General features: G+C 48.6%; 1 protein-coding gene across 1 annotated transcript in view; it reads left to right on the plus strand.

Annotated features, from left to right (window-relative positions):
• The window catches only part of DSCAM (DS cell adhesion molecule), a 738,606-nt gene that overhangs the window by 600,613 nt on the left and 122,142 nt on the right, over positions 1 to 15,851 (plus strand). Inside the window, exons 12-14 of the mRNA XM_079155833.1 lie at positions 7,655 to 7,851; positions 9,171 to 9,267; positions 9,811 to 9,939. Coding sequence (XP_079011959.1) covers positions 7,655 to 7,851; positions 9,171 to 9,267; positions 9,811 to 9,939 — 423 coding nt within the window. The remainder of the gene's footprint in view (positions 1 to 7,654; positions 7,852 to 9,170; positions 9,268 to 9,810; positions 9,940 to 15,851) is intronic.

Below are 15,851 nucleotides of genomic sequence, written 5' to 3' on the forward strand. Positions count from 1 at the left end.
TGTAAGCATAATAACCCAGCCGAGAAGATATTTCAGTATGTGCTCAGAACTTATTAATTCCTGGCTGGAGAAATCATTTTCTTTATAGGGATTAGAGCTGCCCAGCAGGCAGCCTCACTTGCTAAAACTTTTATGAACAATAAGTATTTGGACAAGGAGGGATTTTTGATTCTGCAGTGGTGATAATCACGCTGCGGTTCTGCAGGGTCTTTCTTCAGACACCCTCAGTGGGTTCCACTAACATAATCTCATTAATCCTCATCAGAGCCTTAGGAGGCTGCAAGTCTCATTGTTCTTTCAGATGAGGAAATGGAAGTAAAACTAAGTGGCAGAGACCTCAAACGGGCAGCGTTGCTCAGCCTGAGGACGGCTAGTGGAGAAGCAGGCAAGGAAAGGCCATTCCTTTCCCCTTCCTACTGATTTTGAACAACAACAAAAAAAGTTTTGCCCAAGAATCATAGTGGCATTGTTTACAATAACCAAAAAGTGGGAGTGAGCCAAGTGTCTATCAACTCTAAGGAAAATGTGGTCTCTTGACTTAAAAGGAAGGAAATTCTGACCCAGGCTGCAAGGCAGATGGAATTGAGGGTGTTACACTGAATGACATGAGCCAGGAACAAGAGGACCAATGCTGGGTGAGTCCACTCACACGAGGTCCCGAGAGCCAGCACAGTCACGAGCCAGAGTAGGATGGTGGATGCAGGCACCCAGCTTGGGGAGGGGTAGTGAAGAGCCATTATTTATGGGGTGCCGTATTTCAGTTTGGGAAGAGGAAAGAGTTTTGGGGACTGGACTGTGGTGGAGATTGTGCAATAATATGAATGTACTTAGCTCCACCTACAGTGATTAAAATGGTAGAAATTTTGTTATAAATATTTTGACAAATAAGGATCCCAGTATCTGTCCTTTAAGCCCATTGCATGTTGGGGGAGGATGCAGGCAAGACTGGCTACATAATTTGCAAGATGCAGAGCAAAACGATGGAGCCCCTGGATCCAGGGGCTTCTAGGAATGCTCTGGCCCTGAGTCAGAGGTAGGGAATAAGACAGCCCTGTGGAGAGACATTCTGTGCCCTGTGGGTCAGCCTCAGCCTCCTCTGCCACAGGTAGGCCAAAAGTCTTTGCACTTGGAATCGGAAGACCTAGATTCTTCCTCTACATCTTCCATTTGCCAGTTGCAGGACTTTAGGCTAATTTCTTCCCCCCATCCTATTTTATGATGGGTTAATGTAATTAAGAAACTCTCCTGAGAACACACAAACTCATTGCTATTGGATCATGCACATGAAAGTGATCTGTGGCTCAGAGGATGCACAGACACGTGCACTGTTGACCTGGTGTGGCATGAACTGTGGCCTGCCAACTTCCCAGAACCCTGGAGGAAGAGAGGAAGAAAGGGGTGGGGGATCTGAATTATCTTAGGGATTAATGCAGAAAACCTCACTGCATTACTTGTGTGGAGATACTGATTTAATTTTTTTTAATATCATACTAGAGAAGAATAGAGCTTTGGGTGAGGGTAGAAGAGAGACTGAAACGGAATAGTTCTAGTCTTTGCCAATTTTAATCCTTCCTGTTCTCTGTTTCCTTACTTGGAAAGAAAGGAGAAAGGAGAGAAGATGTCAAGTATGAAATCAATGTTAGAAGTCTCATTCCAATCTTTATTTTTGCCCCTTTGAAGCAGGTGTTGAGAGCCTGCCTTCTCTTTGACCATCTGCATAGACATCTGTTAATATGCACTTCAAACCATGAATCTGCTGGAAATGCTATTTCTACACCTCTTGAATGCATTTAGAGCATAATTTAGAATCTGCTGAAAATGATACTTATAAATATGTCTTGGGTCACTTCTATGGCCAGAACTTGCATCCCTTGGAGTGGCTGTGGATTAAGTGGGCGTGAGTGTCAGGGGAGTGGCCAGGCACTGCACCACAGGGCCAGCTTCGGGAGTGAGGGTGGGATGGCGAACGAGAGAGGAAAGGGAGAGGCAGGCTAGGGAAAGGGGGACCATAGAATAAGAAAGGGGGAAACTGAAGGGAAAGGAGGGGAAGATGGGGAGGGAAGAAAGAGAAAAGGGAAGCACAAGAGGGCTGGAGCTGAGGGAGCCGCGGAGGGGACAGAGGGAGTTGGCTTGGGCTGGCAGATCTCTAGTCACTGGCACCTTAAATAAATCCACATGGAGGCCCAGCCCCAGAGACTCTTGGCATGGGTCTGGGCTCCGGGACACTTACAAGCTACAAAACCCAGGCCCAGGGCAGCCGGAGACCCTGCCCACTCTGAGCTGCAGGAGGTTGGAGTCAGGCTCCCAGCTCCCCGTCTGTCTGAGGTGACACAGAGAGAAGGCTTGCCCTCCACCAGGGAGACCTGATTCCAAGTCACATCAACAGTTCCAAGGAGGTGGTGCCTTGTACAGGGCACTTGAGGCTTCTCTGAATCCCCTCCCCCACAACAGAGACCAGGAGGCTGGTCACCATTCTAGTGCCCTGCCTCTGAGCCCTTGCTGATTCTTGTTTTCACCTCAGAGAAACTTAAAATAAAATAACGGAAATCATGTAGTCAGTACATTTTTATTTGCTGATGTAATAATAGTGAAAATAAGCTATAGTTCATTCCAATCCACACATGAAAATGATAATTGTGGAGTCCAGGTAGTGGAGCTACAGCTGCTCAATGAGTTGAATGCTTGAAAAACTTTTTCATAGTAAAATGTTGGGGGGGGAGCATGTGATAAACAGAGTTGAAGAATCATGTCCCTTCCTGAGAGCATCTTCCTTTCCTCCCACTGGGTGACCTGGTACCTCCTGGAGCTGGGCCAGCATGGGTGCCTTGAGTCCACAGCCACCTCTGTTCTGAATGAGTGAAGGTACAGAGAAACTTCCCCAGATGCAGGACTTTGCATAGTAAAACCTGGGTGTCCCAGTCAATTCAGGACAGTGGCTGCCCTCTACGAAGAGGGTCACTATTGCAGTCGGTAATGTTGGTTTCTGAATGGGACCCATTGAAGTTAGAACTTGGTTGACTTTTGCATTTGGGATGATGATACTTGTTCTTCTCTGTTTTTCTCTTTTCTTCTTTGTAACCTGAAGGGATTAACCCAGAAAATCATGACCAAAAGCTTGTCTAGGTTGAGGTTGGTGTACTCTCTCGTTTGGAGAGTTGAATCATTTAGATATCATCAAGTGCAGTGAGACACCCTCGTAAACAGTGTGCTGGTATACGCTCAGCAGTCACCTGTTGAATGTTAGCACTTGCCAATTGCGCTGGTGTAAATGCTCCCTCCCACCGCTGCCAATCTCAAGCTAACTAGGTTATGTCACTGAGCACTTGAGTTGGGCAGAGGTGTGCCCAATCAGCTCTCCCTGGCTGGAGACAGCAGCTCCCCCGCAGCATTACATCTTTACGCTGCAGAAAAATAGGTCAGACGATGCTCCCTGAAAGCACAAGAAGGCAGATGTGCCGAGAACTAAAGGCGCTGTTAGATAAGACTGTGGTCTATGAAGAAAACCTATAAACCAATTTATCACGATGTGAAAGAGTGCCTTCCTTCCTGGATAATTTAAAAGCCATAATTTAAAAGCCACAGGGTGCTCTTTGTCGCTGGACAAAGCTTTCCTGGTCTGGATTTCCTTTGTCTGCCAGCAGAGTTGGCCCGCAGCCGCTGCTTGGCACCAATCCCTATTAACGCACCCCATCCGCTTGCGATGCTTCAGAGATGCCTGCAGAAGTGTTCCAGCTCTGACATGTTGTCATCTCTCAGCACCCATGGCTGTGACAAGTGAAAAGGTCATGCCTCAAGCATTAGCATTGCAAAGCAGCCAAGATAATGGCTCATTCTCCTAAAAATTCCTTTCGGCCTTTCCTTTGAAGGGCTGATGTACTTGAGCAGGATGGGGGAACATGGACTAGTCACAACATTTCTGACTAAAAGCTGAGTTTATTAGCCAGAATTCAAATATCCATTTTTATGGGGCACTCATCCAAGGGGAAAATGTGAGTAAAATTTAGCATCGTTTTTGCAGAATAAGACAAGCAAACCCTAAACAAGAGGCCCGTGGTTTAGTCAAGGTACTTCTTCCATGCAAAATGCAACAACGCTTGTGCACAATTTCTTTTGAAGAAAGTAAAGGACAGGAAACAAGTAAGTCCTCAAAGTGCTGCTGCAGGTTTTGGAGATAAGTTCTCCAGACATTTCCTTGTAAAGGCCTAGGAAATGGCTTCCAAGAGACACCAGCCTGCGCAACGTATGGCTCCTGATTACAGCTCAGGAGGTTGGGAAGCCCTGGCTTGGAATTGGCTCGCTCTCACTGGAATCTAAAGAAACAAGAGTGTTAACAGACCTTGGACTTGGGAAGTGATCACATGTACCATGTCCTCACAGGAAATCCGTGTTTATTTCAGGCCATTTCCTCTTCACAGATGTCAGTTAGTGGGAAGTCCCACTCATAGCCCTGAGCTGCCCACGAGATTGTGAGGCACTAAGTGTGGACTGATTTCCAGGATACAGCTTTGTGACCAGAGTTTCTGTGTTTTCTGCCAAGTACATGGGTGTTTCAGGAACAAGGGTCTTTACCAGGAATCAGGGAGGAACCAGGCTTCACCTTTTGAAGCTAAAATATCTGTGATCTTCCCAGGTTCCGAATCATGTTCACCATCCAGAGAAGAAGAACGAGAAGTAAATTATTTTCTTCTTCTTGGGTCATCACTAGATTCATTAACAGTTTTCAATAGGTCACTTTTGGTAGCTTGGGATCTCTTATGAACATGACATCTATCCCTTGGTCCTTATGAGAAAAAAATCTTGACTAGTTGAAGAGAGGGTATCCTTAGAAAGGAACCACCTCTCTCTATGGCAACAGTGCTAGTGAGCTGGGGTTTTACAGCCAGTAAGCAAGCATCCAGCAGGAAAGAAAGATGGCGGCTCACCTGCCTGCAGATGCACCCAGTGTCTCTTCTTCAAGTTGCCCATCACATGGGTGGAGAGGGACATTCAAGTTCCCTCGCCATAAACTCGGAATCTTAACAGGCCCTACCTGTTCCTGCTCTACCCTTCTTATCTGGAGAATGCGATATCTTGGTGGAAGTGTGGTGGTTTCTCAAAATGTCGACACAGCAGGTCCATCCCTAAGAATTTACCGAGAAAAAATGAAAGCATGCTTCTACACAACTTATAAGCAAATATTTAGAGCAGAATTACTCATAATAGCCAAAAAGGGGAAACAACGCAAATGTGCACCAATGGTGAGAAGATATACAAAATGCAACATATCCATGGGACAGAATGTTATCAGGGAATGAAAAGGGACAAAGTATTGATACCACTGTAATGTGGATGAACTTTGAAAATGTCATGCTTGTGAAAAATTATCCAGAAAGTTACAGACAGGCGAATAGGTATTATATGATCCCATGTATAGGAAATATCCAGAAATGGAAATAAAGGACAAAATGTAGGCTAGTGATTGCCTAACCCTTGGAGAGGAAGAGGGAAGTGGTTGTAAATGGCCAGGAGGAAACATGCATGGTAATATAAATGCTCTGAATGTGGTGTGAGCATTCAACTTCATATGCTTGTTTTCGGGTTGTAATCCGACATGCGTGTGCACATATTCAGGTATTAGATAATGTATGTATTTTTGTGTTGAGTTGAGTGGTGTCTCCCCTGAAATCCATGTCCCTTTGAAGCCTCAGACTGTGACCTTATATGGAAAGAGGGTCACTGCAGATATAATTAGTTAGCAGCACACACTTCATTAATTATATCTGCAAAGACATTAATTATATCTCCACTGAATATATCTGCAAAGACACTATTTCCACATGAAGTCATATTCCAAAGTTCCAGAGGGGCATGAGTTTTAGGAGGCTGCAAATGTGAGCTTGACCTTCAAAACAAGGGAGGGCCTTTCTTCCTCTTTTTGAGGAAATGAAGTAATATGCAGGTAAAAATATAGATTATTTTTCAATTCTTCCTTGTCTCTTTTGAAATATCTTGTATGTTCCCCTGTTATTAAAATAACTTTAAGAACTTTATGAATAGCCAGACACATTGGCACATGTGTGTAATCCCAGTGGCTTGGGAGGCTGAGGTAAGAGGACAGCCAGATCAAAGTCAGCCTCAATAATTTGTGAGGCCCTAAACAACTTAGCAAGACCCTGTCTCAAAATAAATAAATAAATAAACAAACAAATAAATAAGACTAGGAATGTGGCTTATTGGTTAAGTGCCCCTGGCTTTAATCCCCAGTACTAAAAAGAAAAAAAAATCACCCATATTCATTTTAGATTCTGAATCCAATAATCCTGTCACCTGGTGTCCTTACTGGGCTGAGTGTCCATCATGACAAGTTGTTTTCTCATGTATTTTATAGTTTGGCTTTGTGAGCTCATGTGTACCAGAGCTTTATCCAGGAGAATTCCAGTGGCCCGGAGGGAGGACATATCCTTCTGGAGTGTATAAGGTTGCTTTTGCTAAGTTTCTCAGACCCATTACCAAAGTAGGTTCCCCTCCAAGTTCATTCTTTGGCGTGAGTTTCGCTCCAAAGCTGTGTATGTGGAGTTAAGTCACAAATTCTCAAGGAAAACATTTTATTTTATTTTTTAACATCTGTAACTCAAACCCAGGCAGTTTTTACCTCCTTTGACATTTGTTTTTCATTTTTATTTTAATTTTTGTTTAAGTACTCACATTCAAGATAGAGTGAGGAGCCCAGATTGGAAAGCCTGACTTTTAACTGCCTCCTCTCGGAGAAGGAAAGCCCCAGTGTCTAGGGCCTTTGGTTTTCCAATATCCATCCTTTGGTATGTGGCTCTGGTTTTCCTCACACTTTCTTGTGTGCTTAGGATAAATTTAGGAAGCTATTTTCTTCACACGCTGTCCTGAATCTATAGGTAGTTTATGGTATGAGAGTGGAAGCTCATGTCTTCCACTGCCAGGAATGGACGTATTGGAAATGAAGTAAAATGCAGGTAAAATATAGATTATTTTTTAAATCTTCCTTTGTCTCTTTTGAAATATCTTGTACATTCCCTTGTCATTAAAATAACTTTAAGAACTTTTGGAGAGAGAAAAGGAAACTTGAGACGTCTCCAATAAAGGTTTCCATCTTGTTAATAAATCGGGGCTGGGATTCTCTACTGTACATTAGGGAAGGAAGGGCAGACTGGAGGTCCTCAGGTGGCTGGAAAAGGCGAGATGAGGCTGGTAAAAAGTGATCACAAGATCAGTTGGCAACTCTCAGGGGTCCACCTAGCGACTAATAAATAACGAAGGCTCCTCTCCACAGCTGGCGTGCTGGGAAGGTAGATGAGCACAGAAAGGGAGCAGAGGCCTTCATGTTAAGTCTCTTTTCCACACGGATCAGCAGTGAGACCATTTTTTGAAGTGTCCCAGGAAAGCAAGCCGTGTCCCTGCCGGGGAGAGAGCAGCACCCCATGGATGGGACACCACACCACAGCCTCTGACTGGGGCCGTGTGGTCAGGTCCCACTGTCCTGCCCCTCCCCGGTTACGTGGTCCATGATTGCTGCTCAACAGTTTCTTGAATATATTTTATTTCAAAGGAAAATCTCTTTAGCCCTAATTTAGCAGGGGGCTGTAGTGGGAAACGTCAGGAACGCAGCTTCGCTGAACGAGTGGCGGCCCTCTTGGTGTTTCAGTTCCCGCGATGATAACATCCTACCCCAACACCACGCTGGCCACTCAGGGGCAGAAGAAGGAGATGAGCTGCACCGCCCATGGCGAGAAGCCCATCATCGTGCGCTGGGAGAAGGAGGACAGGATCATCAACCCGGAAATGGCCCGGTACCTCGTGTCCACCAAGGAGGCGGGCGAGGAGGTGATTTCCACTCTGCAGGTAAAAGCACAGTAAATGCAGCAGAAGGCTCCCCGCACACGCCTACCCTTGCCCACCAGCCATAGATGGCCAACCGTGCGTTGGAATTTATTCGTGAAGCGCCATTTCTCTCCCCATCATTCGGCAGAGATTACCAAGTAGCCTTCAAAATACTGCTTCATCAGAAGCCTCAGCAAGAGCGGCACTATCACAACCTAGGCAACCAACTGTAATTAGAAAAAAGAAAGAGCGAAAAGCAGGTTTTTCAATGTTTGTTAATCCTGTAGAAAGACAGACCATGCTGTGTGCATGTTTTAACTTCCTATTAAAAGAAAAATTGGGTGGGCTTTGGGACAAAAATATTAGAATGAAAAATATTTTGCTTATTGGAAAAGATCTGATGGAAAGTGCTTAAATCAATATAAGATCACAAACTCGAGAATGAAGTATTATAGTCTTCTATGGTTGTAAGCACACTGGTAGTTAACTAAGCGATTTTTTTATTAGGGAATTGAGGGTAAGGATGCCATAACAGACACATGGGAAAAAGATGAAGCCCTGCATATGAAACACTGATGTGGGTTCTCTCACAAGGGTCCAGTCCTGCAGTCTACCTGCAGCAGAAGTCAGGGGCTGTGCAGACCCCCGAGGATACCAAATTGGCAATTGCCCAGGTCCCTTATGTAAAATGGAACAGTCTTTTCACATAACTTGTACATATCCTCCTGTACACTTTAAATCACTTCTAGATTAACACCTATTACAATGTAAATGCTTTGTAAATAGTTGGTATTATTATATGGGAAATATGTAAAGAAAAAGTATGTATATGTTCAGTACATACACAATTGTTTTTCTAAATATTTCCAGTCCACAGTTGGTTGAATCTGTGGAGACAGAAACCCACAGAAACAGAGGGCCGGCTGTATTTTTAGATGTCTTTTTAGGCCTGGCTGCTTTGAATGCTCTAAAGTCATACCATGAAAAAAAGAAAGCGATGTCTATGTGGAATATATATCAACCTGGCCACAACGTCCTACATAAATTACACATTCAATTTAATGAGCTAGCAGTTGACATGGATAATGTGCATCAAATCTACCCAGCTGCACATTTGCAATTACATTGAAATAGTTTGTCCCCAGAGGGTCTGTGCGTGTGTGTGTGTGTGTGTGTGTGTGTGTGTGTATGCACGTGCGAGCTGGTCTGTGTTTGGGTGTGCATGTGTGTAGGATGGCAGAGGGTGGGAGAGTGGATATCTTTCCAGATCAAAACCATTTCTGTTGATCTCTGGCTTTGTGCTACTGAATCAGATGCATTTCTTTCTGCTTTACTCACAGATTTTGCCAACTGTGAGAGAAGATTCTGGCTTCTTCTCCTGCCATGCAATCAATTCTTATGGGGAGGACCGTGGAATAATTCAGCTCACAGTGCAAGGTAGGAAGGAGATGGCATAAGGAAAACAGCCATTTCAGGACAAGAAGGATGTGCTGGCCTCAGGCATCCATGTGGCCCCAGCCTGCTAGGTGACACTGCCCAACTCTCAGAGCATTGTGAATATGTATGAAGGGGTCTTGAAGCAGCATTTGGCAGAGCCTGTGGTTATGTCAGTGTGCAGCCCCAAAACAGGGAACAAAGGCTTGCAGGCGTTAAGGCAGAGGATAAGTCCAACAGAAGTCCAGGTACTGGACTCTCAGGACGGAAGGGAAGTTTAACGTTCGGGGCCAAAGTAAGTTCTGAGTTAGAGATCCAAGCTGGAATGGTGACACTTACACCAGGTTGGACCCAGCACCACTCCACAGAGCCACGTAACGCAGAGGCGTGGCTAAGCAGAGCTGCTCCTCCTACGCATGGTTAGGAGAAAGTAAATGCTGCCCACGAGAAGCGTCCATCACCGTCTACAGGCGACTCCGCTTTCACCTGAGCAGGTGACCTGAGCCTGGCTTGCGCTAACTCCTGGTCTTTCTGTTGATGACACAGAGCCCCCAGACCCTCCCGAAATTGAGATCAAAGATGTCAAAGCACGCACAATTACGCTCAGGTGGACCATGGGGTTTGATGGAAACAGCCCCATCACGGGCTACGATATTGAATGCAAAAATAAATCAGGTAAGTCCCTTGCTTCCTCCAGCTCTATTTCTGCTTCAAGAAATCTTTTTTATCTTACTTGTTTTATATTCATCTTACCCTTAAGAACATACCTCTTCCGCTCTCGGAAGCTCGGAGGGTGCTCTTTCCTGGGTGGGTCCCTTCCCTTGCACAGAGTGCATCCGGTTTCCTCCTGGGTCGGGCCCAGGCCTGCCCTGATCTTAGTGGGCCAACAGGACCTCAGTCCCACTCCCCACTGCCTCTCAGGCACACCTGTCCCTCAGGGACATGGGGCAGCTGCTGACAGAATCTGGCCCCTGCTGTGGCCTCTCCTACCTCGCCTGCCCGCTTCACCTCCTGCTCCCCAGCTGGTGACCGCCACAGAGCAGGAGCCTGCCTCAGGTCCCAGTGCTGAGCCAGCTCTGCTGGGTATCTGCAGGATGCGCCAGGCAGTGGGGTGTGTGTGGAGAGAGGGGAGCTGCTCCTGCCATCACGGGGCACTTGCTCTGCAGCAGCCTCCTGGCAATGCCTCAGGGACAGGCAGGGACATCACAGCTGCCCCTGGAGCACTTGGCCCAGAGCATACACATAAAACTGACCCGCTGTCAGCGCCATCAGGCTGGCCACTGACCATCTTCCAGGGACACCATATTTGGGAACATCATTTTGAACCTTATGGTTCATCCACCCAAGAGTGTATTACCACCCCTGTGGCCCCTAGTTAGAATTTTTACTGTGTCTCATAAAAGGCATGAGGAAGGAGAGCCCCAGACGCATGGAAGGGTTAACACATTCTGAGAGCCCACCGAAGCAGCCTCCCCTCTCTCTCCCTGGGCCCCGTGCGTTGCTGCGGATTACCCTGTCATGACCAATTTGATCTCCTCGGTGCTGAGCTGTAGTAACAAATCAAGCTCAAGGACTGTGGAGAGGCAGGTGCGGGGGAGGAATATGCAGGAAGAGCGTGCCAGGGACAGGGTCTGAAAGTGGGGAAGGCGGGATGCCAGGAAGGTGAAGGATGGCTGGTGAGGAATTGGAGGAAGCAGAATTTGGAGAGGAAGAGGATGTATCAAATCAAGGTCTCAGAAATAGTATCTGAGGTTGCTGGCAAGCAAAGGGGGTCACTCAGCCTGCTGGCCTCGGGTTGCACTCAGAGACACTGAGGCGAGTGTGGTGGACCCGAGGCCCAAGGCAGACCCTCCAGGGGTGTTGGGGGCTCCCAACAGCACTGCCACTGGGAAAAACGTCAGAGCCATGCCCCAGGCTCGGGAGTCACAGTGACCAGATGAGCCCACCAGGACAGTGCTGAACCCAGCAGAGGGCCTTGTAGGGCCGGGACAGACAGGCTTCTCCAGGGCCACTGCAGATGGAAGTTGACCTTGCCTCTGCTCCAAAGAAATGGGCCAGGCTGGAACCAGCGTGGCGTGAGTGCCAAGACGCAGGTCTTAAGGTGAAGAAGCGCTTCTCGTGGGAGGAGAGACTTCCCGGGACACAGACAGCAGTGATGGGCGAGAAGAGAGGTGCAGCGGGGCATCCGGAGTTGCCTGACAGACCCCAGAGGGCGGGGTGGGCCCAGCCCTCCGCTTGCTGAGCATGGGGCTGCCAGCACTCTGGGCAGGGCACACAGGCGGCCTCACTGAGGAGCAGGTGGGGGTCTCTACTGCCTTCAGGGAGGCCTGGTCTCTGGATGCTGGTGACCTTCCATGCCTCGGCAGGGGGAACTGAGCTCTGGCCTGTGCTGGCACTGCCTCTGGTCTGTGCAGCTTCATCTGCCTGCTCCCTTCTGCTGTCCTCATCTACAAAAGTGGCCACCGGCTGCCTCTGGCTGGAAGCCCACCCTTCTGGGACCACAGAATCCACTGTCCTCAGGTCCCACTCCTCATGCTCACAGGGCTTCACTCCCTTTTATTCCTGGCCAGTGCCACTACATGGCACCATCTGTATACCTCTGTGTGCATTAATAACATATCACTAGTGTATGTCACCTCTCCCAGACTGGCGCTCCTCGGGGCTCCCCACGGTCCATTTGTGGAGTACCTGCCATGCAGTAGGCCCTCCGTGGATACTCAGTGAACACTCTTTAAGAAGGGAGTGCATTTAAATCAGTTTACTCATTGCCTGGAACACGGTCAGGTCAATACCTAATAAGTAGGCGCTTTTCTTATGGCTCAAACATGCATGAAAATGCCCACACATTTCTATTCTGCCTCCAAACCCAGTCTTTGTTCAATGACCTGTCCCCTGCTTAAGACATCTCAGCGCCACCCTCTGCCCCGCCAACTCTCCTGCAAGTTCTCTGAAGTCACGGCCTCTGATTTTTGTGTCCTGGATCCCTGATGCCTGGCACAATGTCTGGCATGCCAAAATCATGCAGGAGATATTTGTCAGATTTAATTTGCATGTAACTGAATTCTGGGAATGGTCTTTGTCAGCTGCAGCATCTTTAAACATAGGCTGGATTGGGCTGCACGTAACCTGGGGAGCGCTGCTCGTCTAGAAAGCAGGTGCAGGCAGGTCCGAGTCCTCCATACTCCACAGGAGACAGGCCAATGCTGTGGCTAAGATATGCACGTAGCCCGGGATGAGGCAGCTCGAGGTTGTAGTGGGTGCCAGGAGAGTCACTGGGGAAGAGCCCCTAGGATGAGTGGGCCCAGCTGGTGGCCAAGGGCTGCACTAGAGCCCTCCAGAACCTGCATTGGTTAGGAAGACCGGGAGGAAGGCAGGGCTGGCAGTTCCAGCAGCTGCACTCGGCGCTCTAAGAGCTGTGTTGTTGGCGTCTTTGTGGATTAGTTGCTTCCTCAGTAAGTTTTTGGTGTATAAAAATTAGAATCATAATTTAAGCAAGTGCAGTTTTGAGACTAAGTACACAGAAAACAGAGTCTTCAAGTTCCAGCTTAAATGTCACTTCTTCTAGGAAGCCCTCCATGACCATCCACTCACCCTCTCTGCTCATAGCATCCATCCCCCTGGTTGGACTTGTGACTATTTACTTAACATCTGCCCCTGCTGTGCAGTTGTCCCCTTTATGGCCCTAGAGAGCCCTCCAGGTGGGAACAACATCTGGCAAGCCCTGCACCACATCCCTGCAGGGCCCCCAGCACCTGCACACCTACTAGACTCAGAGCAAACCTGAGCTGATTCCCAACCCATTCTTGGCAAAGCTTCTTTCTTCTACTTTTCATGGATTTGCCACAGAAGCAGCTCATTGCCACCTTCTCAGCAGCGTCGTCAGCTGAGGAGGGACCATCCCAGGAAGAGGCTCTCACTACCCTGAAGCTCAGCTCTGCCTTGACCAGCGGCAGCTCTTGCAAGCTCTTACCTGCGCCACACCGAAGCTGGCCTTCCTGAGTCCAGTGGCCCTCTTCCCAACCCTGGGCCCTTTGGCCAAGTGACAGCCTCCCAGGACTTGGAGGCAGCTGAGTCGCCTAGGTTTTCTACTTTCCAATAAATACTGAACCCCCAAGTCTCTTCCCCTGCGGCCACCTCCTGACCACCCACTCGGGCAGCCAGAGCGATCTCCGTCCGTCACCTGAGGGACAGCACGCAGGGGGCCTCTTTCATCAGAGCGTCTCCTCTCTTCCTCTTGCCCGCAATTCTGTGTCTCCCAGGGCTGCCCCTTCTCCTCCACATGGACACCTCTGTCCATGACCCTAACAGTCCCTTTGGGCATCTCGTCCTGTGGCCCCGGCTCATCAGCTTGCCGTTTTCTGTGGGCACACCCTTCCCTTCCCTTCTTTGAAACACAGATGGCCACATCACATATCTGTCTTTGGGTGCCTCTCTCCTCTCCCCAGCGCCTCCCAGGTCTCTGAAGGTGTCAGCACTGTGGGATGGGGCCACCCAGGCCAGGAACAGAGCTTCCCCACATGGCGAGTGCTCTTCCAGCCCTTTCCTCTGGGCTTCCTGCCCCCATCCTTCCCCGAGCAAGGACTATCACCCTGAAGGAGGAGAGGACAGTGAAAGGGGCTTCCCTGTGCCTCCCTCTGATTAACCAACAGAATGGCTTGGTCCTCCTGCAAGCTAACTCAATTTTTAAACCTTTTGTGTACTGCTTGGTCTCCAGAACTTCCCATCACCCTCACTTGTTCTAGCCTTAGGCTTCTAACATCTCTTTAGACCAGTCCATGCTCTGACTTTGGTCCTCCATGACCTGCTGTGCTCTGGCCTCCAGGCTGAGCTCTGCCACCTGACTCCTCTGTGCCCCACAGTGCTCCCTCCCGGGTGTCATCTGGAACTGCAGATGGACTCGGAACCTCCCCTCCTCTTCTGGAACCTGCCTTTCTTCAATGAATGCTTCTGACCTTTTCCTGAATCAGGCCACAAGTCAGTCCCTGTCATCCCAGGCTCACTCCCTGCAAATCCATGGGGTGGCTGTCACTCTTTTCCATCTGACTACACTGTCTGCCTACCCTGCTCCTCCTCCTCAGTCAGCAACCAGGAATTTGACAGAGGTCTTCGGAGCTTATCAGACTTTGAGTGGGTGTCCAGAAGCACTGATATCCAGGCTCACTGGAGAACATGTGGCGGTCATGTGCTATAGGGAAAGACCTTGAGCTCAAGGTGACCCAGCTGGCCCCTCTCACCGGGTATGCAGGAGCGCTTGAGTTCCTTGACCTTTTCGCCAGAAATAAACATCCCCGCTTCGGCAGGATGTTGTTAAAGTTAGATTAAACTCTCTGTCCAACTATCTGTCCATCAGAATGAGCAGGACACTGAAGTTTTTTCAGGCACAGACTTCTGGGCACCATAGCCCAGAGGTTGGGATTCAGTAGGTCTAACACAGTCACCAAAAAATCTCTGAGGTTTCCAATGTGCCCACAGACTTGGAGGCCTTGGAAGTCATGCTGATAAGCTGCCTGCCCAGCAGAGCTGAGGGAGGAGGAAGCCTCTCAAAACCAAACAGAGCCAGGCAGGAGCCAGCGCAGACAGAACAAACTCCTCGTGACTAAGTCACAGACATCAAGCGAGCCCCGAGGGAGGTTTCCAAGTCACATGGGAAGAGTGCTGGGCAGGGACACCTTACAGGTGGGGGCTAGGCTGAAGGATCCTGCAGGGTGGATGCCAAAGCTCCTGTGACCAGCAGGACACAGAGACCTTCCCTCCCTGCCTGGGTCCCTCAAGTGACGCAGGCAGTGGAGGAGAGACCCGCATGCCTCTTCCACATCCCTCAACCACACCAGTGTGCGCTCCCTCTGAGGGCTGGTCAGGAGGTCCCCCATCGTCCTGAGCATCGTCTCCTGAAGACCAGGCTCTCTCTTTATGGGACAGGCTCATCTTTGTGTCACTCCAATGGCTGAACGTCCTCTCCCTTGTTCATTCTCTATTGAGACACATGCTTTTCTTCTTCCATTGCTTGATTTTCTGTCTTTCTTTCTTTCTTTCTTTTTTTTCCATGACTTCTCTTTCCATGTCATCTTCTTCCATCTCCAGTCTTTTCAACTCCAAGGACACTCCTTCCTCTAACTGCGACATCGTGGTCAGTTCTGTCATGCTCTGTGCCTGGGAAGGGAGAGCGTTCGGACGCGGTCTTGAAGCTGTGTACTTTTTTCATCAGGTCTTTGAAATCCATTACACTTTTATCTACCTTAGGAGAGAGCAACTTCCCAAACTTCCATGCTGTCATTCATGTTAATGTGACAAATGAGTGGCATGACCGCCAAGACTCTGAGGTCACTCTGCCATTTATGTACTTATCTATTAAACATGCATTCATCATGTATCCGCCGAGTGCCAGGCACTTTTGGCCCTGGGAACACAGCATTGAATATGGCGAGTGTGGTCTCCACACTCACGGGCCTTAGATTCCAGCAGGAAACACAGCACTCCCAGTAGACACTCTCAAGTGAGTTGAGCCTCACATGGGAAGACAACGAGAAGGGCAAGAATCTGTATGCTCCTCACTATCCACTGTCTCGGGGACTCTCTTGTCCTTCCAC

The sequence above is a fragment of the Sciurus vulgaris genome, assembly GCF_902686455.1.
Source record: "Sciurus vulgaris genome assembly, chromosome: 10".
Classification (NCBI taxonomy): domain Eukaryota; kingdom Metazoa; phylum Chordata; class Mammalia; order Rodentia; family Sciuridae; genus Sciurus; species Sciurus vulgaris.